This window comes from Heptranchias perlo, unplaced genomic scaffold (assembly GCF_035084215.1).
Source record: "Heptranchias perlo isolate sHepPer1 unplaced genomic scaffold, sHepPer1.hap1 HAP1_SCAFFOLD_422, whole genome shotgun sequence".
Classification (NCBI taxonomy): Eukaryota; Metazoa; Chordata; class Chondrichthyes; order Hexanchiformes; family Hexanchidae; genus Heptranchias; species Heptranchias perlo.
In genome coordinates, this window is record NW_027139434.1 from 116,359 (window position 1) to 140,022 (window position 23,664).

Sequence of the window (23,664 nt, forward strand, 5' to 3'; positions counted from 1 at the left end):
GTCCTCGACCCAGACCCCTCTCTATCGCCCCTCTGTCCCGGGCCTCTCTCCCTCTCTATCGCCCCTCTGTCCTCGACCCAGACCCCTCTCTATCGCCCCTCTGTCCCGGACCTCTCTCCCTCTCTATCGCCCCTCTGTCCTCGACCCAGACCCCTCTCTATCGCCCCTCTGTCCCGGGCCTCTCTCCCTCTCTATCGCCCCTCTGTCCCGGGCCTCTCTCCCTCTCTATCGCCCCTCTGTCCTGGGCCTCTCTCCCTCTCTATCGCCCCTCTGTCCTGGGCCTCTCTCCCTCTCTATCGCTCCTCTGTCCTGGGCCTCTCTCCCTCTCTATCGCCCCTCTGTCCCGGGCCTCTCTCCCTCTCTATCGCCCCTCTGTCCTGGGCCTCTCTCCCTCTCTATCGCTCCTCTGTCCTGGGCCTCTCTCCCTCTCTATCGCCCCTCTGTCCCGGGCCTCTCTCCCTCTCTATCGCCCCTCTGTCCCGGGCCTCTCTCCCTCTCTATCGCCCCTCTGTCCCGGGCCTCTCTCCCTCTCTATCGCCCCTCTGTCCTGGGCCTCTCTCCCTCTCTATCGCTCCTCTGTCCTGGGCCTCTCTCCCTCTCTATCGCCCCTCTGTCCCGGGCCTCTCTCCCTCTTTATCGCCCCTCTGTCCAGGGCCTCTCTCCCTCTCGATCGCCCCTCTGTCCCGGGCCTCTCTCCCTCTCTATCGCCCCTCTGTCCCGGGCCTCTCTCCCTCTCTATCGCCCCTCTGTCCAGGGCCTCTCTCCCTCTCTATCGCCCCTCTGTCCAGGGCCTCTCTCCCTCTCTATCGCCCCTCTGTCCCGGGCCTCTCTCCCTCTCTATCGCCCCTCTGTCCTGGGCCTCTCTCCCTCTCTATCGCCCCTCTGTCCTGGGCCTCTCTCCCTCTCTATCGCCCCTCTGTCCCGGGCCTCTCTCCCTCTCTATCGCCCCTCTGTCCAGGGCCTCTCTCCCTCTCTATCGCCCCTCTGTCCTGGGCCTCTCTCCCTCTCTATCGCCCCTCTGTCCCGGGCCTCTCTCCCTCTCTATCGCCCCTCTGTCCTGGGCCTCTCTCCCTCTCTATCGCCCCTCTGTCCTGGGCCTCTCTCCCTCTCTATCGCCCCTCTGTCCTGGGCCTCTCTCCCTCTCTATCGCCCCTCTGTCCCGGGCCTCTCTCCCTCTCTATCGCCCCTCTGTCCTGGGCCTCTCTCCCTCTCTAACGCCCCTCTGTCCTGGGCCTCTCTCCCTCTCTATCGCCCCTCTGTCCTGGGCCTCTCTCCCTCTCTATCGCCCCTCTGTCCTGGGCCTCTCTCCCTCTCTATCGCCCCTCTGTCCTGGGCCTCTCTCCCTCTCTATCGCCCCTCTGTCCTGGGCCTCTCTCCCTCTCTATCGCCCCTCTGTCCTGGGCCTCTCTCCCTCTCTAACGCCCCTCTGTCCTGGGCCTCTCTCCCTCTCTATCGCCCCTCTGTCCTGGGCCTCTCTCCCTCTCTATCGCCCCTCTGTCCTGGGCCTCTCTCCCTCTCTATCGCCCCTCTGTCCTGGGCCTCTCTCCCTCTCTATCGCCCCTCTGTCCTGGGCCTCTCTCCCTCTCTATCGCCCCTCTGTCCTGGGCCTCTCTCCCTCTCTATCGCCCCTCTGTCCAGGGCCTCTCTCCCTCTCTATCGCCCCTCTGTCCCGGGCCTCTCTCCCTCTCTATCGCCCCTCTGTCCTGGGCCTCTCTCCCTCTCTATCGCCCCTCTGTCCTGGGCCTCTCTCCCTGTCTAACGCCCCTCTGTCCTGGGCCTCTCTCCCTCTCTAACGCCCCTCTGTCCTGGGCCTCTCTCCCTCTCTAACGCCCCTCTGTCCTGGGCCTCTCTCCCTCTCTATCGCCCCTCTGTCCTGGGCCTCTCTCCCTCTCTATCGCCCCTCTGTCCTGGGCCTCTCTCCCTCTCTAACGCCCCTCTGTCCAGGGCCTCTCTCCCTCTCTATCGCCCCTCTGTCCTGGGCCTCTCTCCCTCTCTAACGCCCCTCTGACCTGGGCCTCTCTCCCTCTCTATCGCCCCTCTGTCCTGGGCCTCTCTCCCTCTCTAACGCCCCTCTGTCCTGGGCCTCTCTCCCTCTCTAACGCCCCTCTGTCCTGGGCCTCTCTCCCTCTCTATAACCCCTCTGTCCTGGGCCTCTCTCCCTCTCTAACGCCCCTCTGTCCTGGGCCTCTCTCCCTCTCTATCGCCCCTCTGTCCTCGACCCTGACCCCTCTCTATCGCCCCTCTGTCCAGGGCCTCTCTCCCTCTCTAACGCCCCTCTGTCCTGGGCCTCTCTCCCTCTCTATCGCCCCTCTGTCCTGGGCCTCTCTCCCTCTCTAACGCCCCTCTGTCCTGGGCCTCTCTCCCTCTCTATCGCCCCTCTGTCCTGGGCCTCTCTCCCTCTCTAACGCCCCTCTGTCCTGGGCCTCTCTCCCTCTCTATCGCCCCTCTGTCCTGGGCCTCTCTCCCTCTCTATCGCCCCTCTGTCCTGGGCCTCTCTCCCTCTCTATCGCCCCTCTGTCCTGGGCCTCTCTCCCTCTTAACGCCCCTCTGTCCTGGGCCTCTCTCCCTCTCTAACGCCCCTCTGTCCTGGGCCTCTCTCCCTCTCTAACGCCCCTCTGTCCTGGGCCTCTCTCCCTCTCTAACGCCCCTCTGTCCTGGGCCTCTCTCCCTCTCTATCACCCCTCTGTCCTGGGCCTCTCTCCCTCTCTATCGCCCCTCTGTCCTGGGCCTCTCTCCCTCTCTAACGCCCCTCTGTCCTGGGCCTCTCTCCCTCTCTATCGCCCCTCTGTCCCGGGCCTCTCTCCCTCTCTATCGCCCCTCTGTCCTGGGACTCTCTCCCTCTCTATCGCCCCTCTGTCCTGGGCCTCTCTCCCTCTCTATCGCCCCTCTGTCCTGGGCCTCTCTCCCTCTCTATCGCCCCTCTGTCCTGGGCCTCTCTCCCTCTCTATCGCCCCTCTGTCCAGGGCCTCTCTCCCTCTCTATCGCCCCTCTGTCCTGGGCCTCTCTCCCTCTCTAACGCCCCTCTGTCCTGGGCCTCTCTCCCTCTCTATCGCCCCTCTGTCCAGGGCCTCTCTCCCTCTCTATCGCCCCTCTGTCCTGGGCCTCTCTCCCTCTCTAACGCCCCTCTGTCCTGGGCCTCTCTCCCTCTCTATCTCCCCTCTGTCCAGGGCCTCTCTCCCTCTAACGCCCCTCTGTCCTGGGCCTCTCTCCCTCTCTATCGCCCCTCTGTCCTGGGCCTCTCTCCCTCTCTATCGCCCCTCTGTCCTGGGCCTCTCTCCCTCTCTATCGCCCCTCTGTCCTGGGCCTCTCTCCCTCTCTATCGCCCCTCTGTCCTGGGCCTCTCTCCCTCTCTATCGCCCCTCTGTCCTGGGCCTCTCTCCCTCTCTAACGCCCCTCTGTCCTGGGCCTCTCTCCCTCTCGATCGCCCCTCTGTCCCGGGCCTCTCTCCCTCTCTATCGCCCCTCTGTCCTGGGCCTCTCTCCCTCTCTATCGCCCCTCTGTCCTGGGCCTCTCTCCCTCTCTATCGCCCCTCTGTCCTGGGCCTCTCTCCCTCTCTATCGCCCCTCTGTCCTGGGCCTCTCTCCCTCTCTAACGCCCCTCTGTCCTGGGCCTCTCTCCCTCTCTATCGCCCCTCTGTCCAGGGCCTCTCTCCCTCTCTAACGCCCCTCTGTCCTGGGCCTCTCTCCCTCTCGATCGCCCCTCTGTCCCGGGCCTCTCTCCCTCTCTATCGCCCCTCTGTCCAGGGCCTCTCTCCCTCTCTATCGCCCCTCTGTCCTGGGCCTCTCTCCCTCTCTATCGCCCCTCTGTCCTGGGCCTCTCTCCCTCTCTAACGCCCCTCTGTCCTGGGCCTCTCTCCCTCTCTAACGCCCCTCTGTCCTGGGCCTCTCTCCCTCTCTATCGCCCCTCTGTCCTGGGCCTCTCTCCCTCTCTATCGCCCCTCTGTCCTGGGCCTCTCTCCCTCTCTAACGCCCCTCTGTCCTGGGCCTCTCTCCCTCTCTATCGCCCCTCTGTCCTGGGCCTCTCTCCCTCTCTATCGCCCCTCTGTCCTGGGCCTCTCTCCCTCTCTATCGCCCCTCTGTCCTGGGCCTCTCTCCCTCTCTATCGCCCCTCTGTCCTGGGCCTCTCTCCCTCTCTAACGCCCCTCTGTCCTGGGCCTCTCTCCCTCTCGATCGCCCCTCTGTCCCGGGCCTCTCTCCCTCTCTATCGCCCCTCTGTCCTGGGCCTCTCTCCCTCTCTATCGCCCCTCTGTCCTGGGCCTCTCTCCCTCTCTATCGCCCCTCTGTCCTGGGCCTCTCTCCCTCTCTATCGCCCCTCTGTCCTGGGCCTCTCTCCCTCTCTAACGCCCCTCTGTCCTGGGCCTCTCTCCCTCTCTATCGCCCCTCTGTCCAGGGCCTCTCTCCCTCTCTAACGCCCCTCTGTCCTGGGCCTCTCTCCCTCTCGATCGCCCCTCTGTCCCGGGCCTCTCTCCCTCTCTATCGCCCCTCTGTCCAGGGCCTCTCTCCCTCTCTATCGCCCCTCTGTCCTGGGCCTCTCTCCCTCTCTATCGCCCCTCTGTCCTGGGCCTCTCTCCCTCTCTAACGCCCCTCTGTCCTGGGCCTCTCTCCCTCTCTAACGCCCCTCTGTCCTGGGCCTCTCTCCCTCTCTATCGCCCCTCTGTCCTGGGCCTCTCTCCCTCTCTATCGCCCCCCTGTCCCGGGCCTCTCTCCCTCTCTATCGCCCCTCTGTCCTGGGCCTCTCTCCCTCTCTATCGCCCCTCTGTCCTGGGCCTCTCTCCCTCTCTATCGCCCCTCTGTCCTGGGCCTCTCTCCCTCTCTATCGCCCCTCTGTCCTGGGCCTCTCTCCCTCTCTAACGCCCCTCTGTCCTGGGCCTCTCTCCCTCTCTATCGCCCCTCTGTCCAGGGCCTCTCTCCCTCTCTAACGCCCCTCTGTCCTGGGCCTCTCTCCCTCTCGATCGCCCCTCTGTCCCGGGCCTCTCTCCCTCTCTATCGCCCCTCTGTCCAGGGCCTCTCTCCCTCTCTATCGCCCCTCTGTCCTGGGCCTCTCTCCCTCTCTATCGCCCCTCTGTCCTGGGCCTCTCTCCCTCTCTAACGCCCCTCTGTCCTGGGCCTCTCTCCCTCTCTAACGCCCCTCTGTCCTGGGCCTCTCTCCCTCTCTATCGCCCCTCTGTCCTGGGCCTCTCTCCCTCTCTATCGCCCCTCTGTCCTGGGCCTCTCTCCCTCTCTAACGCCCCTCTGTCCTGGGCCTCTCTCCCTCTCTATCGCCCCTCTGTCCTGGGCCTCTCTCCCTCTCTATCGCCCCTCTGTCCTGGGCCTCTCTCCCTCTCTAACGCCCCTCTGTCCTGGGCCTCTCTCCCTCTCTATCGCCCCTCTGTCCTGGGCCTCTCTCCCTCTCTAACGCCCCTCTGTCCTGGGCCTCTCTCCCTCTCTATCGCCCCTCTGTCCTGGGCCTCTCTCCCTCTCTATCGCCCCTCTGTCCAGGGCCTCTCTCCCTCTCTAACGCCCCTCTGTCCTGGGCCTCTCTCCCTCTCTATCGCCCCTCTGTCCAGGGCCTCTCTCCCTCTCTATCGCCCCTCTGTCCTGGGCCTCTCTCCCTCTCTATCGCCCCTCTGTCCTGGGCCTCTCTCCCTCTCTAACGCCCCTCTGTCCTGGGCCTCTCTCCCTCTCTAACGCCCCTCTGTCCTGGGCCTCTCTCCCTCTCTATCGCCCCTCTGTCCTGGGCCTCTCTCCCTCTCTATCGCCCCTCTGTCCTGGGCCTCTCTCCCTCTCTAACGCCCCTCTGTCCTGGGCCTCTCTCCCTCTCTATCGCCCCTCTGTCCTGGGCCTCTCTCCCTCTCTATCGCCCCTCTGTCCTGGGCCTCTCTCCCTCTCTAACGCCCCTCTGTCCTGGGCCTCTCTCCCTCTCTATCGCCCCTCTGTCCTGGGCCTCTCTCCCTCTCTAACGCCCCTCTGTCCTGGGCCTCTCTCCCTCTCTATCGCCCCTCTGTCCTGGGCCTCTCTCCCTCTCGAACGCCCCTCTGTCCTGGGCCTCTCTCCCTCTCTATCGCCCCTCTGTCCTGGTCCTCTCTCCCTCTCTATCGCCCCTCTGTCCTGGGCCTCTCTCCCTCTCTATCGCCCCTCTGTCCTGGGCCTCTCTCCCTCTCTATCGCCCCTCTATCCTGAACCCTGACCCTTGTCTCTCTCTCTCCCCAGGTGTTTGACAGTTCTGGCTCCTTCCTATCTTACATTAACACCACCGCAGACCCTCTCTACGGCCCCCAAGGCCTGGCCTTGACCTCCGATGGCCATGTGGCTGTGGCGGACTCTGGCAATCACTGCTTCAAGGTTTACAGGTACTTACAGTGAAGGAAAGTTCCAGAACTCTGGGGAGGAGCGACAGCCGCCATTTTACTCCCTGTGTAATTCCGTCCTGTCGAAATCTACAGGAGGTGACCCGATGCTCTTGGGTTTTGTGTTTATTGTAAATACAGCGAGAAGCCAACGTTTGATGAATGCTCAGGGTCGAAGTGTTTGACGGAGAGTCCGGCACACCTGCTGACCGGCCACAGACTGACCAATCAGAGCCATCCTCGGTTAAAGGACCTCCGCCCAGACATTCCGCCATTTCTCAACTCAACGAAGGTTTGGAGCCTGCGGAGCGGGAAACGGACCAATCGTAGCACTCGGCCTCCCTGCAGGATGCTGACTCCCCGACCCTGGTCCCTGGGCCCCGACTCTGACCACTGACTCCCTGGGGCTGGGCCTGTAACAGGATCAGAGTGAGAGTCGGTGTCTGTACCCCAGTGAGAGTCGGTGTCTGTACCCCAGTGAGAGTCGGTGTGTGTGGGACCCGTACCCCAGTGAGAGTCAGTGTCTGTGGGACCCGTACCCCAGTGAGAGTCAGTGTGTGTGGGACCCGTACCCCAGTGAGAGTCGGTGTCTGTGGGACCCGTACCCCAGTGAGAGTCAGTGTCTGTGGGACCCGTACCCCAGTGAGAGTCAGTGTGTGTGGGACCCGTACCCCAGTGAGAGTCGGTGTGTGTGGGACCCGTACCCCAGTGAGAGTCAGTGTCTGTGGGACCCGTACCCCAGTGAGAGTCAGTGTGTGTGGGACCCGTACCCCAGTGAGACTCAGTGTGTGTGGGACCCGTACCCCAGTGAGAGTCAGTGTCTGTGGGACCCGTACCCCAGTGAGAGTCAGTGTCTGTGGGACCCGTACCCCAGTGAGAGTCAGTGTGTGTGGGACCCGTACCCCAGTGAGAGTCAGTGTGTGTGGGACCCGTACCCCAGTGAGAGTCAGTGTGTGTGGGACCCGTACCCCAGTGAGAGTCAGTGTCTGTGGGACCCGTACCCCAGTGAGAGTCATTGTCTGTGGGACCCGTACCCCAGTGAGAGTCAGTGTGTGTGGGACCCGTACCCCAGTGAGAGTCGGTGTCTGTGGGACCCGTACCCCAGTGAGAGTCAGTGTCTGTGGGACCCGTACCCCAGTGAGAGTCAGTGTCTGTGGGACCCGTACCCCAGTGAGAGTCAGTGTCTGTGGGACCCGTACCCCAGTGAGAGTCAGTGTGTGTGGGACCCGTACCCCAGTGAGTGTCAGTGTGTGTGGGACCCGTACCCCAGTGAGAGTCAGTGTGTGTGGGACCCGTACCCCAGTGAGAGTCAGTGTGTGTGGGACCCGTACCCCAGTGAGAGTCAGTGTGTGTGGGACCCGTACCCCAGTGAGAGTCAGTGTCTGTGGGACCCGTTCCCCAGTGAGAGTCAGTGTCTGTGGGACCCGTTCCCCAGTGAGAGTCAGTGTGTGTGGGACCCGTACCCCAGTGAGAGTCCGTGTGTGTGGGACCCGTACCCCAGTGAGAGTCAGTGTGTGTGGGACCCGTTCCCCAGTGAGAGTCAGTGTCTGTGGGACCCGTTCCCCAGTGAGAGTCAGTGTCTGTGGGACCCGTACCCCAGTGAGAGTCGGTGTCTGTGGGACCCGTACCCCAGTGAGATTCAGTGTGTGTGGGACCCGTACCCCAGTGAGAGTCAGTGTCTGAGGAACCCGTACCCCAGTGAGAGTCGGTGTGTGTGGGACCCGTTCCCCAGTGAGAGTCAGTGTCTGTGAGACCCGTACCCCAGTGAGAGTCGGTGTGTGTGGGACCCGTACCCCAGTGAGAGTCGGTGTGTGTGGGACCCGTACCCCAGTGAGAGTCAGTGTCTGTGGGACCCGTACCCCAGTGAGAGTCAGTGTGTGTGGGACCCGTACCCCAGTGAGAGTCGGTGTCTGTGGGACCCGTTCCCCAGTGAGAGTCAGTGTCTGTGGGACCCGTACCCCAGTGAGAGTCAGTGTGTGTGGGACCCGTACCCCAGTGAGAGTCAGTGTGTGTGGGACCCGTACCCCAGTGAGAGTCGGTGTCTGTGGGACCCGTTCCCCAGTGAGAGTCAGTGTGTGTGGGACCCGTACCCCAGTGAGAGTCAGTGTCTGTGGGACCCGTACCCCAGTGAGAGTCAGTGTGTGTGGGACCCGTACCCCAGTGAGAGTCAGTGTGTGTGGGACCCGTACCCCAGAGGCGAGTTCTGTGATGGGATGTAGCTGTCAGATGGGATCAGCAATATGGAGATGTTTTGTAAGTTGATGTCCCAAAGGGTGAAAGAGCAAATAACCCAGTGCATGTGAGTGACACGAAGGCCAGTGTATATAAACCATTATATCGGGTATCAGGACACAGCAAATGTCGCGGCCAATCTCTGTACATATATATATATACAAAATCAATCGTTGAAATCACACTTGGTGGTGGGATAGATTCTGATGGGCTCCCAGTGCCTGTGTGTCTGGGAGTAAATGTCTGTTCAGCATCAGTCAGTTGCACTCACCTGAGTTCGAAGATCAGGGTTCAAACCCCACTCTTGGCCATGCACCTAATCCAGTGCACGGTCAGAGGGTCAGTACTGAGGGAGCGCCGCACTGTCGGAGGGTCAGTACTGAGGGAGCGCCGCACTGTCGGAGGGTCAGTACTGAGGGAGTGCTGCACTGTCGGAGGGTCAGTACTGAGGGAGCGCCGCACTGTCGGAGGGTCAGTACTGAGGGAGCGCCGCACTGTCGGAGGGTCAGTACTGAGGGAGCGCTGCACTGTCGGAGGGTCAGTACTGAGGGAGCGCTGCACTGTCGGAGGGTCAGTACTGAGGGAGCGCAGCACTGTCGGAGGGTCAGTACTGAGGGAGCGCCGCACTGTCGGAGGGTCAGTACTGAGGGAGCGCTGCACTGTCGGAGGGTCAGTACTGAGGGAGCGCTGCACTGTCGGAGGGTCAGTACTGAGGGAGCGCCGCACTGTCGAAGGGGCAGTACTGAGGGAGCGCAGCACTGTCGGAGGGTCAGTACTGAGGGAGCGCCGCACTGTCGGAGGGTCAGTACTGAGGGAGCGCTGCACTGTCGGAGGGTCAGTACTGAGGGAGTGCTGCACTGTCGGAGGGTCAGTACTGAGGGAGCGCTGCACTGTCGGAGGGTCAGTCCTGAGGGAGCGCCGCACTGTCGGAGGGTCAGTACTGAGGGAGTGCTGCACTGTCGGAGGGTCAGTACTGAGGGAGCGCTGCACTGTCGGAGGGTCAGTACTGAGGGAGCGCCGCACTGTCGGAGGGTCAGTACTGAGGGAGCGCCGCACTGTCGGAGGGTCAGTACTGAGGGAGCGCTGCACTGTCGGAGGGTCAGTACTGAGGGAGCGCTGCACTGTCGGAGGGTCAGTACTGAGGGAGCGCCGCACTGTCGGAGGGTCAGTACTGAGGGAGCGCTGCACTGTCGGAGGGTCAGTACTGAGGGAGCGCTGCACTGTCGGAGGGTCAGTACTGAGGGAGCGCTGCACTGTTGGAGGGTCAGTACTGAGGGAGCGCCGCGCTGTCGGAGGGTCAGTACTGAGGGAGCGCCGCACTGTCGGAGGGTCAGTACTGAGGGAGCGCTGCACTGTCGGAGGTGCTGTCCTGGTGTCCTGAGGTCAACCTTCCTCCTTCAACCAACTCGAATAAGTTGAGACCAATTCCACAATCCCATTCTCCCAGTGGGGAGCCTCACTCACTGGGAATGCGGGTCAGAGTTCAAGGGTCAGGGTACACTATTCCCAATTATGTTCCATGGGGAGCAGTGGGATGTGGGGGTGCTTGGAGCAGAGGAATTAATCCGATTACCGACTCAGTCATCTGACCGCAGTTTAGTCGTCCCAATTGCTGAGCAGTGAGAGCCCTTCATCGTGCAGTGTGATGTGGGTACACTGGCTAGAGCCCCCCTCCCCCCTCTGGCTAGAGCCCCCCTCCCCCCTCTGGCTAGAGCCCCCCTCCCCCCTCTGGCTAGAGCCCCCTCCCCCCTCTGGTTAGAGCCCCCCTCCCCCCTCTGGCTAGAGCCCCCTCCCCCCTCTGGTTAGAGCCCCCTCCCCCCTCTGGCTAGAGCCCCCCCTCCCCCCTCTGGTTAGAGCCCCCCTCCCCCCTCTGGTTAGAGCCCCCCTCCCCCCTCTGGCTGGAGCCCCCCTCCCCCCTCTGGCTGGAGCCCCCCTCCCCCCTCTGGTTCATCCCCCCTCCCCCCTCTGCACCCATTGAGAATGAGGCTGGAAAAGGCCATTCCTGTCCCCAGGCCTCACGGGGAGAGAGAGAGAGACCCAGAGAGAGGGTACCCCCAATACCCCTTCTGTACCCCCAGTACCCCTTCTGTACCCCCAGTACCCCTTCTGTACCCCCAGTACCCCTTCTGTACCCCCAGTACCCCTTCTGTACCCCCAGTACCCCTTCTGTACCCCCAGTACCCCTTCTGTACCCCCAGTACCCCTTCTGTACCCCCAGTACCCCTCCTTACCCCCCAGTACCCCTTCTGTACCCCCAGTACGCCTTCTGTACCCCCAGTACCCCTCCTTACCCCCCAGTACCCCTCCTTACCCCCCAGTACCCCTTCTGTACCCCCAGTACCCCTTCTGTACCCCCAGTACCCCTTCTGTACCCCCAGTACCCCTTCTGTACCCCCAGTACCCCTCCTTACCCCCCAGTACCCCTTCTGTACCCCCAGTACCCCTTCTGTACCCCCAGTACCCCTTCTGTACCCCCAGTACCCCTCCTTACCCCCCAGTACCCCTTCTGTACCCCCAGTACCCCTTCTGTACCCCCAGTACCCCTTCTGTACCCCCAGTACCCCTTCTGTACCCCCAGTACCCCTCCTTACCCCCCAGTACCCCTTCTGTACCCCCAGTACCCCTTCTGTACCCCCAGTACCCCTTCTGTACCCCCAGTACCCCTTCTGTACCCCCAGTACCCCTCCTTACCCCCCCCAGTACCCCTTCTGTACCCCCCAATACCCCTTCTGTACCCCTCGGGAACCCCTTCTGTGCACCCCAGTACCCCTCCTTACCCGCCAGTACCTTCTCTGTACCCTCTCGGGGAGGGCCATACCCCCTGTAACCCCCCCCCCCCCCCGTAGCCACTCGGGGAGAGTCGTGCCCATCGCTCTGGCTTCAGTGAGTTGCTTTGCAAATACAGTCTGGTCCCAGTGGCAGAGCTCTGGTCCCAGTGTAGAGCGTCTGGCCCCAGTGGATGACCTCTGGTCCCAGTGTAGAGCGTCTGGCCCCAGTGGATGACCTCTGGTCCCAGTGTAGAGCGTCTGGTCCCAGTGGCAGACCTCTGGTCCCAATGTAGAGCGTCTGGCCCCAGTGGATGACCTCTGGTCCCAGTGTAGAGCGTCTGGCCCCAGTGGATGACCTCTGGTCCCAGTGGCAGACCTCTGGTCCCAGTGTAGAGCGTCTGGCCCCAGTGGGCAGACCTCTGGTCCCAGTGTAGAGCGTCTGGCCCCAGTGGGCAGACCTCTGGTCCCAGTGTAGAGCGTCTGGTCCCAGTGGCAGACCTCTGGTCCCAGTGTAGAGCGTCTGGTCCCAGTGGGCAGACCTCTGGTCCCAGTGTAGAGCGTCTGGTCCCAGTGGGCAGACCTCTGGTCCCAGTGTAGAGCGTCTGGTCCCAGTGGGCAGACCTCTGGTCCCAGTGTAGAGCGTCTGGCCCCAGTGGGCAGACCTCTGGTCCCAGTGTAGAGCGTCTGGTCCCAGTGGCAGACCTCTGGTCCCAGTGTAGAGCGCCTGGTCCCAGTGGGCAGACCTCTGGTCCCAGTGTAGAGCGTCTGGCCCCAGTGGGCAGACCTCTGGTCCCAGTGTAGAGCGTCTGGCCCCAGTGGGCAGACCTCTGGCCCCAGTGTAGAGCGTCTGGCCCCAGTGGGCAGACCTCTGGCCCCAGTGAAGAGCGTCTGGCCCCAGTGTAGAGCGTCTGGCCCCAGTGTAGAGCGTCTGGTCCCAGTGTAGACCTCTGGTCCCAGTGTAGAGCGTCTGGCCCCAGTGGGCAGACCTCTGGCCCCAGTGGGCAGACCTCTGGCCCCAGTGTAGAGCGTCTGGCCCCAGTGGGCAGACCTCTGGCCCCAGTGTAGAGCGTCTGGTCCCAGTGTAGAGCGTCTGGTCCCAGTGTAGACGTCTGGTCCCAGTGTAGAGCGTCTGGCCCCAGTGGGCAGACCTCTGGCCCCAGTGTAGAGTGTCTGGCCCCAGTGTAGAGCGTCTGGCCCCAGTGTAGAGCGTCTGGTCCCAGTGTAGACCTCTGGTCCCAGTGTAGAGCGTCTGGTCCCAGTGGCAGACCTCTGGTCCCAGTGTAGAGCGTCTGGCCCCAGTGTAGAGCGTCTGGTCCCAGTGGCAGACCTCTGGCCCCAGTGTAGAGCGTCTGGTCCCAGTGGCAGACCTCTGGCCCCAGTGTAGAGCGTCTGGTCCCAGTGTAGAGCATCTGGTCCCAGTGGCAGACCTCTGGCCCCAGTGTAGAGCGTCTGGCCCCAGTGTAGAGCGTCTGGCCCCAGTGTAGAGCGTCTGGCCCCAGTGTAGAGCGTCTGGCCCCAGTGTAGAGCGTCTGGCCCCAGTGTCGAGCGTCTGGCCCCAGTGTCGAGCGTCTGGCCCCAGTGGGCAGATCTCTGGTCCCAGTGTAGAGCGTCTGGCCCCAGTGTAGAGCGTCTGGTCCCAGTGGCAGACCTCTGGCCCCAGTGTAGAGCGTCTGGTCCCAGTGGCAGACCTCTGGCCCCAGTGTAGAGCGTCTGGTCCCAGTGTAGAGCATCTGGTCCCAGTGGCAGACCTCTGGCCCCAGTGTAGAGCGTCTGGCCCCAGTGTAGAGCGTCTGGCCCCAGTGTAGAGCGTCTGGCCCCAGTGTAGAGCGTCTGGCCCCAGTGTAGAGCGTCTGGCCCCAGTGTCGAGCGTCTGGCCCCAGTGTCGAGCGTCTGGCCCCAGTGGGCAGACCTCTGGCCCCAGTGTAGAGCGTCTGGCCCCAGTGTAGAGCGTCTGGTCCCAGTGTAGAGCGTCTGGTCCCAGTGTAGAGCGTTTGGCCCCAGTGTAGAGCGTCTGGTCCCAGTGTAGAGCGTTGGTGATCTTTGTGTAAAGGTGATGTCTGTTGTTGGGTGAGCTGTTGTGAAAGCTCTGTGGGGGGTGCGCATCACAGGTGGCCTCTGACCTTCGACCCTGAGTAGGGTGACTCTCTGTAAAAGAAAATAATTTAAAAAACGATGGAAACTTCTCTCTGTGTTTGTGTCGTTATTTAATCAGCCGGTGGCTGTTTGGCAAATTGTGTGAGTTGGTCATCGCGCCATTGGTTGATGGGGAACCACAGATCGGGGGCCGGGAGCGGTGGGGGCAATACAGGGGTGGAGGGGCCACGATCGGGGGTGGGGGAGGGAGATCGGTGGGGGGTTGCGATTTGGGGGGTCCCGGCGGTCAGTGGCGAGGGTCCCGGCGGTCAGTGGCGGGGGTCCCGGCGGTCAGTGGCGAGGGTCCCGGCGGCCAGTGGTGGGGGTCCCAGCGGTCAGTGGCGGGGGTCCCGGCGGTCAGTGGCGAGGGTCCCGGCGGTCAGTGGCGGGGGTCCCGGCGGTCAGTGGTGAGGGTCCCGGCGGCCAGTGGTGGGGGTCCCCGGCGGTCAGTGGCGGGGGTCCCGGCGGTCAGTGGCGAGGGTCCCGGCGGTCAGTGGCGGGGGTCCCGGCGGTCAGTGGCGAGGGTCCCGGCGGCCAGTGGCGAGGGTCCCGGCGGTCAGTGGCGGGGGTCCCGGCGGCCAGTGGTGGGGGTCCCGGCGGTCAGTGGCGAGGGTCCCGGCGGTCAGTGGCGAGGGTCCCGGCGGTCAGTGGCGAGGGTCCCGGCGGTCAGTGGCGGGGGTCCCGGCGGTCAGTGGCGGGGGTCCCGGCGGTCAGTGGCGAGGGTCCCGGCGGTCAGTGGCGAGGGTCCCGGCGGTCAGTGGCGAGGGTCCCGGCGGTCAGTGGCGAGGGTCCCGGCGGTCAGTGGCGGGGGTCCCGGCGGTCAGTGGCGAGGGTCCCGGCGGTCAGTGGCGGGGGTCCCGGCGGTCAGTGGCGGGGGGTCCCGGCGGTCAGTGGTGGGGGTCCCGTTACCCGGGTGAGCTTGTTGGGTCTGGATGAAGCTCCCCTGCTCCCCCGGGCCCACAAGCAGTGCAATAAAGACCCTCACTCACCTCATGGACCCGGCCCTTCCCACCTGCTTTCACCTGACATGAATTGGAAATGATGGGAAACCCCAACAGGTAAAGTTAAATTTGTTTATGTCCAATACACAAAATATGAAGTATCTCCATGAGGTCCATTGCCCCTTTCAGTATCGACCCGCCGGATTTAAGTGGGGAGGGGGAGCCAGGGTGGAGAGACGCTCGAAAAACTTTACATTTTCACTGCCCACCCACCCCCAACCCACCCGTTCCTGGGGGTTACAATTGCCTCCATCGTCTCGCCCTGTATCTCACCTCTCCCTCCCCCCCCCGCATCCCCACTCCCTCCCCCCCCCCACATCCCCCCTCTCTCCCCCCCCGCGTCCCCCTCTCTCCCCCCCCGTGTCCCCCTCTCTTCCCCCCCCCGTGTCCCCCTCTCTTCCCCCCCCGTGTCCCCCCTCCCTCCCCCCCCGTGTCCCCCCTCCCTCCCCCCCCGTGTCCCCCCTCCCTCCCCCCCCGTGTCCCCCCTCCGCCCTCTCTGTGGCACAGGCTCTGAGCTATAAGATGACAACAATGATTGACTGAAGTTTGAATAATTCTTTATTACTGAATCATTTCAGAGTTGAGATTTGGTGACGAGCTGGAGTGAGATTGGAAGCTGTTGAAGGTCGGAGAGTAACGAGCCCTGGGGGTCGGGGGTCGGGGGTCGGGGTCACACCAACAGGCTTCCAATCCTGTCCATCGTTCAGCGCCCTAGTTGTTGGTTTTAGTACAACACCTGACAAGAGAGAAAATGGAGTCAGGGATCAGTTTAACACAGAATTCTCCCCAGTCCACAGCCCAAAACGGTGACTGGAGGGGGTCATGTTTGGGGGTTGGTGTCTTGTGGTCAGTGTAATGATGAGGTCCTCCTCAGTGGGAGAGGAGTGGGAGCTCCAATCCCCACCCCCTCTCCCCCTCCCTCTCCCCCTCTCTCCCTGTCCCCTGTCTCTCTCTCTCTGTCTCCCCCCTCCCTCTCTCTCTCCCTGCCCCTCTCTTGTGTCTCCCTCTCTCTCTCTCTCTCCCCCCTCCCTCTCTCTCTCTCCCGGCCCCTCTCTCTCTCTCTCTCTCTCTCCCTGCCCCTCTCTTGTGTCTCCCTCTCTCTCTCTCTGTGTCTCCCTCTCTCTCTCTCTCTCTCTCTGTGTCTCCCTCTCTCTCTCTCTCTCTCTCTCCCCCCCCCTCTCTCTCTCCCTGCCCCCTCCCTCTCTGCCCCCCCTCTCTCCCTCTCTCTCTCTCTCCCCCCTCCCTCTCTCTCTCTCCCGGCCCCTCTCTCTCTCTCTCTCTCCCTGCCCCTCTCTTGTGTCTCCCTCTCTCTCTCTCTGTGTCTCCCTCTCTCCCTCTCTCCCTCTCTCTCTCTCCCTCTCTCCCTCTCTCTCTCTCCCTCTCTCCCTCCCCCCCTGTCTCCCCCCTGCCCCTGTCCCCCCAGAGATAGGGTTGGTGAACAGGGTCATGGATTTATGCCCCGATCTATTCAGCCCCTCTCCCGCCCCCTGTGGGACTGAGCCAGGCAGAGCAGGACAGGCCGCACTGGGGGAGCAGGAGCGGTGACATTTGGCCTTAGTGCCCCTTGGTTGGGGATCTTGAATATCCAGTGACCCCCAGCTGAGGGTGTGAGGCCCCTGTGGTTGAATACCCGGCCCATTCTCTCTATCTGGAATGAGACATGAGGAGTCGGCTTTCGGCTGGGCTCAGAGGCTCAGAAACCCACAGGCAGCAAGAGGAGGAATGGCGGTGGGAGACCCACAGGGGGAGACCCTGGGTGTGTGACCCACAGGGCTGGTTTCCTCAGGGCAGATCCAAGCCTCCTTCATCAAGGAGGTTCAACTTAACCTCCAACGTTCAGGGAACCGGGCAGGAGGAGAAAGGATCAGGTGCTGACCTTTCACCCTCGACCTGGGTGTCAAACCTGACCCAGACAGAGGGGGTAAAGGGCTCCTTTATATTTGCTGAGAGATCTTAGAAGTTTACAACATGGAAACAGGCCCTTCGGCCCAACATGTCCATGTCGCCCAGTTTATACCACTAAGCTAGTCCCAATTGCCTGCACTTGGCCCATATCCCTCGATACCATCTTACCCATGTAACTGTCCAAATGCTTTTCAAAAGACAAAATTGTACCCACCTCTACTACTGCCTCTGGCAGCTCGTTCCAGACACTCACCACCCTTTGAGTGAAAAATTGCCCCTCTGGACCCTTTTGTATCTCTCCCCTCTCACCTTAAATCTATGCCCCCTCGTTATAGGCTCCCCTACCTTTGGGAAAAGATTTTGACTATCGACCTTATCTATGCCCCTCATTATTTTATAGACTTCTATAAGATCACCCCTTAACCTCCTACTCTCCAGGGAAAAAAGTCTCAGTCTATCCAACCTCTCCCTATAAGTCAAACCATCAAGTCCCGGTAGCATCCTAGTAAATCTTTTCTGCACTCTTTCTAGTTTAATAATATCCTTTCTATAATAGGGTGACCAGAACTGTACACAGTATTCCAAGTGTGGCCTTACTAATGTCTTGTACAACTTCAACAAGACATCCCAACTCCTGTATTCAATGTTCTGACCAATGAAACCAAGCATGCTGAATGCCTTCTTCACCACCCTATCCACCTGTGACTCCACTTTCAAGGAGCTATGAACCTGTACTCCTAGATCTCTTTGTTCTATAACTCTCCCCAACGCCCTACCATTAACGGAGTAGGTCCTGGCCCGATTCGATCTACCAAAATGCATCACCTCACATTTATCTAAATTAAACTCCATCTGCCATTCATCGGCCCACTGGCCCAATTTATCAAGATCCCGTTGCAATCCTAGATAACCTTCTTCACTGTCCACAATGCCACCAATCTTGGTGTCATCTGCAAACTTACTAACCATGCCTCCTAAATTCTCATCCAAATCATTAATATAAATAACAAATAACAGCGGACCCAGCACCGATCCCTGAGGCACACCGCTGGACACAGGCCTCCAGTTTGAAAAACAACCCTCTACAACCACCCTCTGTCTTCTGTCGTCAAGCCAATTTTGTATCCAATTGGCTACCTCACCTTGGATCCCGTGAGATTTAACCTTATGCAACAACCTACCATGCGGTACCTTGTCAAATGCTTTGCTGAAGTCCATGTAGACCACGTCTACTGCACAGCCCTCATCTATCTTCTTGGTTACCCCTTCAAAAAACTCAATCAAATTCGTGAGACATGATTTTCCTCTCACAAAACCATGCTGACTGTTCCTAATCAGTCCCTGCCTCTCCAAATGCCTGTAGATCCTGTCCCTCAGAATACCCTCTAACAACTTACCCACTACAGATGTCAGGCTCACCGGTCTGTAGTTCCCAGGCTTTTCCCTGCCGCCCTTCTTAAACAAGGGCACAATATTTGCTACCCTCCAATCTTCAGGCACCTCACCTGTAGCGGTGGATGATTCAAATATCTCTGCTAGGGGACCCGCAATTTCCTCCCTAACCTCCCATAACGTCCTGGGATACATTTCATCAGGTCCCGGAGATTTATCTACCTTGATGCGCGTTAAGACTTCCAGCACCTCCCTCTCTGTAATATGTACACTCCTCAAGTCATCACTATTTATTTCCCCAAGTTCCCTAACATCCATGCCTTTCTCAACCGTAAATACCGATGTGAAATATTCATTCAGGATCTCACCCATCTCTTGTGGTTCCGCACATAGATGACCTTGTTGATCCTTAAGAGGCCCTACTCTCTCCCTAGTTACTCTTTTGCCGTTATTCACTATTCTTGGTTCTGACAGTGATTCTGTGTTTAATTTAATCGCTTACTTTGATTTTGGGGTGCACTGCGATCCTTCCAGCTCTGTCGTCCCACTGGGGCAGGTCTGCCCTGTACAGACACCAGTCACTCCGCCCACTTCACAGTCCAGGCCCTCAGTAACTGGCAAAGAAATACAAACATAGCAACAATCAGGAGAGCAGGCCGAGGTCAGAGGTCGGCAGCGGGAAAGGATTAAGAAGCAGAGAGACAGCATGATGAACCAGTACGCAGCCAATCAGGGGAGGCCAGCGTGCGCGGGCAAAATGGGTTCCGTACATTTTCAAAGATAATGAGAGTCGACCAGAGCGAAAGACGGAGCAAGATCGAAGGAGCAGCACGTGGGTCCGGGGGAAATCATTCTTCAATGTACAGTCACTGACACTGGGTTCGATGTTTCAGACAGACAGGGGCATATGACAGATGTCAGGTTGGTAACACAAGTGAGAACCAGGCAGAATATAGAAAGTTCAGAGGGGAAGTGAAAAAGGAAATCAGAGGGGCAAAGGGAGAGTATGAGAATAGACTGGCGGCCAACATAAAAGGGAATCCAAAAGTCTTCTATAGGCAGTAAACGGGTAGTAAGAGGAGGGGTGGGGCCGATTAGGGACCAGAAAGGAGATCTACTGATGGAGGCAGAGGGGATGAGGTACTAAATGGGTACTTTGCATCTGTCTTTACCAAGGAAGAAGATGCTGCCAGAGTCTCGGTAAAGGAAGATATAATTGAGGTACTGGATGGGGTAAAAATTGATAAAGAGGAGGTAGAAGTATATGGATTTTCAAAAGGTGTTTGATAAAGTGTCACATGGTAGGCTTATCATCAAGATTGAAGCCCATGGAATAAAGGGGGCAGAGCAAATGGATACAGAATTGGCTAAGTGACAGGAAACAGAGAGTAGTGGTGAACGGTTGTTTTTCGGACTGGAGGGAGGTGAACAGTGGTGTTCCCCAGGGGTCAGTGCTGGGACCACTGCTTTTCTTGATATATATTAATGACTTGGACTTGGGTGTACAGGGCACAATTTCAAAATTGCAGATGACACAAAACTTGGAAGTGTAGTGAACAGTGAGGAGGATAGTGATAGACTTCAAGAGGATATAGACAGGCTGGTGGAATGGGTGGACACGTGGCAGATGAAATTTAACACAGAAAAATGGGAAGTGATAGATTTCTGTAGGAAGAATGAGGAGAGGCAAAATAAACTAGAGGGCACAATTCTAAAAGGGGTGCAGGAACAGAGAGATCTGGGGGTATATGTGCACAAATCGTTGAAGGTGGCAGGACAGGTTGAGAAAGCGGATAAAAAAGCATAGGGGATCCTGGGCTTTATAAATAGAGGCATAGAGTACAAAAGCAAGGAAGTCATGATGAACCTTTATAAAACACTGGTTCGGCCACAACTGGAGTATTGTGTCCAGTTCTGGGCACCGCACTTTAGGAAAGATGTGAAGGCCTTAGAGAGGGTGCAGAGGAGATTTACTGGAATGATTCCAGGGATGAGGGACTTTAGTTATGTGGATAGACTGGAGAAGCTGGGGTTGCAGATGATACAAAGATGGGAGGGAAAGTAGAGAGTGAGGAGGACATAAAAAACCTACAAGGGGATATAGACAGGCTGGGTGAGTGGGCGGAGATTTGGCAGATGCAATACAATATTGGAAAATGTGAGGTTATGCACTTTGGCAGGAAAAATCAGAGAGCAAGTTATTTTCTTAATGGCGAGAGACTGGAAAGTACTGCAGTACAAAGGGATCTGGGGGTCCTAGTGCAAGAAAATCAAAAAGTTAGTATGCAGGTGCAGCAGGTGATCAAGAAGGCCAACAGAATGTTGGCTTTTATTGCTAGGGGGATAGAATATAAAAACAGGGAGGTATTGCTGCAGTTATATAAGGTATTGGTGAGACCGCACCTGGAATACTGCATACAGTTTTGGTGTCCATACTTAAGAAAAGACATACTTGCTCTCGAGGCAGTACAAAGAAGGTTCACTCGGTTAATCCCGGGGATGAGGGGGTGAACATATGAGGAGAGGTTGAGTGGATTGGGACTCTACTCATTGGAGTTCAGAAGAATGAGAGGCGATCTTATTGAAACATATAAGATTGTGAAGGGGCTTGATCGGGTGGATGCGGTAAGGATGTTCCCAAGGATGGGTGAAACTAGAAGTAGGGGGCATAATCTTAGAATAAGGGGCTGCTCTTTCAACACTGAGATGAGGAGAAACTTCTTCACTCAGAGGGTAGTAGGTCTGTGGAATTTGCTGCCCCAGGAAGCTGTGGAAGCTACATCATTAAATAAATTTAAAACGGAAATAGACAGTTTCCTAGAAGTAAAGGGAATTAGGGGTTACGGGGAGCGGGCAGGAAATTGGACATGAAGCTGAGTTCGGATCGGTCAAGGCCCTGTAGGTGGCGGAGAGGGCCCAGGGGCTGAGTGGCCGGGTCCTGCTCCGACTTCTTGTGTTCTTATGTTCTTATGATACAGAGTAAAGCTCCCTCTACACTGTCCCATCAAACACTCCCAGGGTCAGGTACAGGGTTAGATACAGAGTAAAGCTCCCTCTACACTGTCCCATCAAACACTCCCAGAGCAGGTACAGGGTTAGATACAGAGTAAAGCTCCCTCTACACTGTCCCATCAAACACTCCCAGAGCAGGTACAGGGTTAGATACAGAGTAAAGCTCCCTCTACACTGTCCCATCAAATACTCCCAGAGCAGGTACAGGGTTAGATACAGAGTAAAGCTCCCTCTACACTGTCCCATCAAACACTCCCAGAGCAGGTACAGGGTTAGATACAGAGTAAAGCTCCCTCTACACTGTCCCATCAAACACTCCAGGACAGGTACAGCACGGGTTAGATACAGAGTAAAGCTCCCTCTACACTGTCCCATCAAACACTCCCAGAGCAGGTACAGGGTTAGATACAGAGTAAAGCTCCCTCTACACTGTCCCATCAAACACTCCCAGGGTCAGGTACAGGGTTAGATACAGAGTAAAGCTCCCTCTACACTGTCCCATCAAACACTCCCAGGTCAGGTACAGGGTTAGATACAGAGTAAAGCTCCCTCTACACTGTCCCATCAAACACTCCCAGGGTCAGGTACAGGGTTAGATACAGAGTAAAGCTCCCTCTACACTGTCCCATCAAACACTCCCAGGTCAGGTACAGGGTTAGATACAGAGTAAAGCTCCCTCTACACTGTCCCATCAAACACTCCCAGGGCAGGCACAGGGTGAGATACAGAGTAAAGCTCCCTCTACACTGTCCCATCAAACACTCCCAGGTCAGGTACAGGGTTAGATACAGAGTAAAGCTCCCTCTACACTGTCCCATCAAACACTCCCAGGGCAGGTACAGGGTTAGATACAGAGTAAAGCTCCCTCTACACTGTCCCATCAAACACTCCCAGGGTCAGGTACAGGGTTAGATACAGAGTAAAGCTCCCTCTACACTGTCCCATCAAACACTCCAGGGCAGGTACAGGGTTAGATACAGAGTAAAGCTCCCTCTACACTGTCCCATCAAACACTCCCAGGGTCAGGTACAGGGTTAGATACAGAGTAAAGCTCCCTCTACACTGTCCATCAAACACTCCCAGGGCAGGTACAGGGTTAGATACAGAGTAAAGCTCCCTCTACACTGTCCCATCAAACACTCCCAGGGCAGGTACAGGGTTAGATACAGAGTAAAGCTCCCTCTACACTGTCCCATCAAACACTCCCAGGGCAGGTACAGGGTTAGATACAGAGTAAAGCTCCCTCTACACTGTCCCGTCAAACACTCCCAGGGTCAGGTACAGGGTTAGATACAGAGTAAAGCTCCCTCTACACTGTCCCATCAAACACTCCCAGGGTCAGGTACAGGGTTAGATACAGAGTAAAGCTCCCTCTACACTGTCCCATCAAACACTCCCAGGGCAGGTACAGGGTTAGATACAGAGTAAAGCTCCCTCTACACTGTCCCGTCAAACACTCCAGGGCAGGTACAGGGTTAGATACAGAGTAAAGCTCCCTCTACACTGTCCCATCAAACACTCCCAGCAGGACAGGTACAGGGTTAGATACAGAGTAAAGCTCCCTCTGCACCAATCAAAACAACACTGGTAGAGCCTCTGTTTGCCAGATGTGGAGTGCACACTCTCCCCACTCAGGGTACCCCTCCTTTCCCCAACCCCCGATCATTGAGACACAATTTCTCAGAGCCAACTGTACCCGGTGGGGGGGAGGGAGGGGAGGGGGAAGGCGGGGGCAGAGGGGCAGAGGGGGAGGCGGGGGGAGGGGGAGGCGGGAGGGGGAGGCGGGGGGAGGCGGGGAGGAGTGCTGATGTTTAACCGGCTCAAATCCCACAGCTCCCACTGCCTGATCAGAACAACTCGCTGCTTAAAAAAAATGTTTCCTCATCTCCCCTCTGATTCTTTTGCCAATTACCTTAAATCTGTGTCCTCTGGTTACCGACCCTTCTGCCACTGGAAACAGTTTCTCCTTATTTACTCTATTAAAACCCTTCATGATTTTGAACACCTCGATTAAATCTCCCCTTAACCTTCTCTGCTCTAAGGAGAACAACCCCAGCTTCTCCAGTCTCTCCACATAACTGAAGTCCCTCATCCCTGGTATCATTCCAGTAAATCTCCTCTGCACCCTCTCCAAAACCCGAACTGAACAAACTGATGGAGGGGTTGGTGTAATGTGCCAGGAAGATCAGCTCTTGCTGGTGGAGCCAGTTGTTTTGTGAAGGGTGGAACTTGTCGGACCCTCGGACTCACCTGCCATCTGTTGGGCTGTGACCAGCACCAGGAGAACGATGACCAAGAATTTCATGTTGGGATCTCCGAGCTTCTGGCGATCTTAGGGTTCGGTTGTTGCGGAGACTGATTGAGATGTAAACACCTGCCTTGTATTTATACTTTGTCTAAAGAGGAAGTAGAGAGCTGACGATTCTGGAGAAATCTTGAGTAGTCGACAGAAACCACCTGGGGAATTCCTGTGGACCTGAAGAATCTCAGGAACGTTTCACTTCCTGCTCGACCACATTGTTTCATCGCCTCGGAGACCGGCTCTCCCTCTTGACATGAGAAAGGGGAATTTATGGCAACAAGACAAACAACCAAAGGATGGAACTCAATGCCTCAGATGTTGATGGAAGTGAGCAAATCTCTGAGGTTAAAAGCAGCGATTGGAGAGCTGCCAAACCAGGAACAGGTTTCTGGGCGATCGAATGGGCGAGGAATAAGGAAATAGCAGAGAAATTAAACAAATACTTTGTGACTCTCTTCACAGAAAAGGACACAAAAAACCTCCCAGAAATACGAGAGAACCAAGGGTCTGGCAAGAATGAGGAACTGAAAGAAATTAGTATTCGTAAAAAAATACTAGAGAAATTAATGGGACTGAAAGTCATTTCCTTATTCC

General features: G+C 58.2%; 1 protein-coding gene and 1 long non-coding RNA gene across 3 annotated transcripts in view; one reads left to right on the top strand and one right to left on the bottom strand.

Moving 5' to 3' along the window:
- The window catches only part of LOC137312342 (tripartite motif-containing protein 2-like), a 116,756-nt gene extending 109,319 nt beyond the window's left edge, over positions 1-7,437 (top strand). For both annotated transcript variants that reach the window (XM_067978914.1, XM_067978915.1), the window contains exon 10: positions 6,189-7,437. In XM_067978914.1, coding sequence (XP_067835015.1) covers positions 6,189-6,341 — 153 coding nt within the window. In that variant the 3' untranslated portion in view covers positions 6,342-7,437. The remainder of the gene's footprint in view (positions 1-6,188) is intronic.
- A 7,562-nt stretch (positions 7,438-14,999) lies between these two features.
- Positions 15,000-23,145, bottom strand: LOC137312343 (uncharacterized). The gene is made up of 3 exons (XR_010960700.1): positions 23,019-23,145; positions 18,259-18,370; positions 15,000-15,195 (listed from the first exon to the last, which is right to left on the bottom strand). It is a non-coding gene; the product is annotated as an uncharacterized lncRNA (long non-coding RNA).
- Between the last annotated feature and the right edge of the window lie 519 nt (positions 23,146-23,664).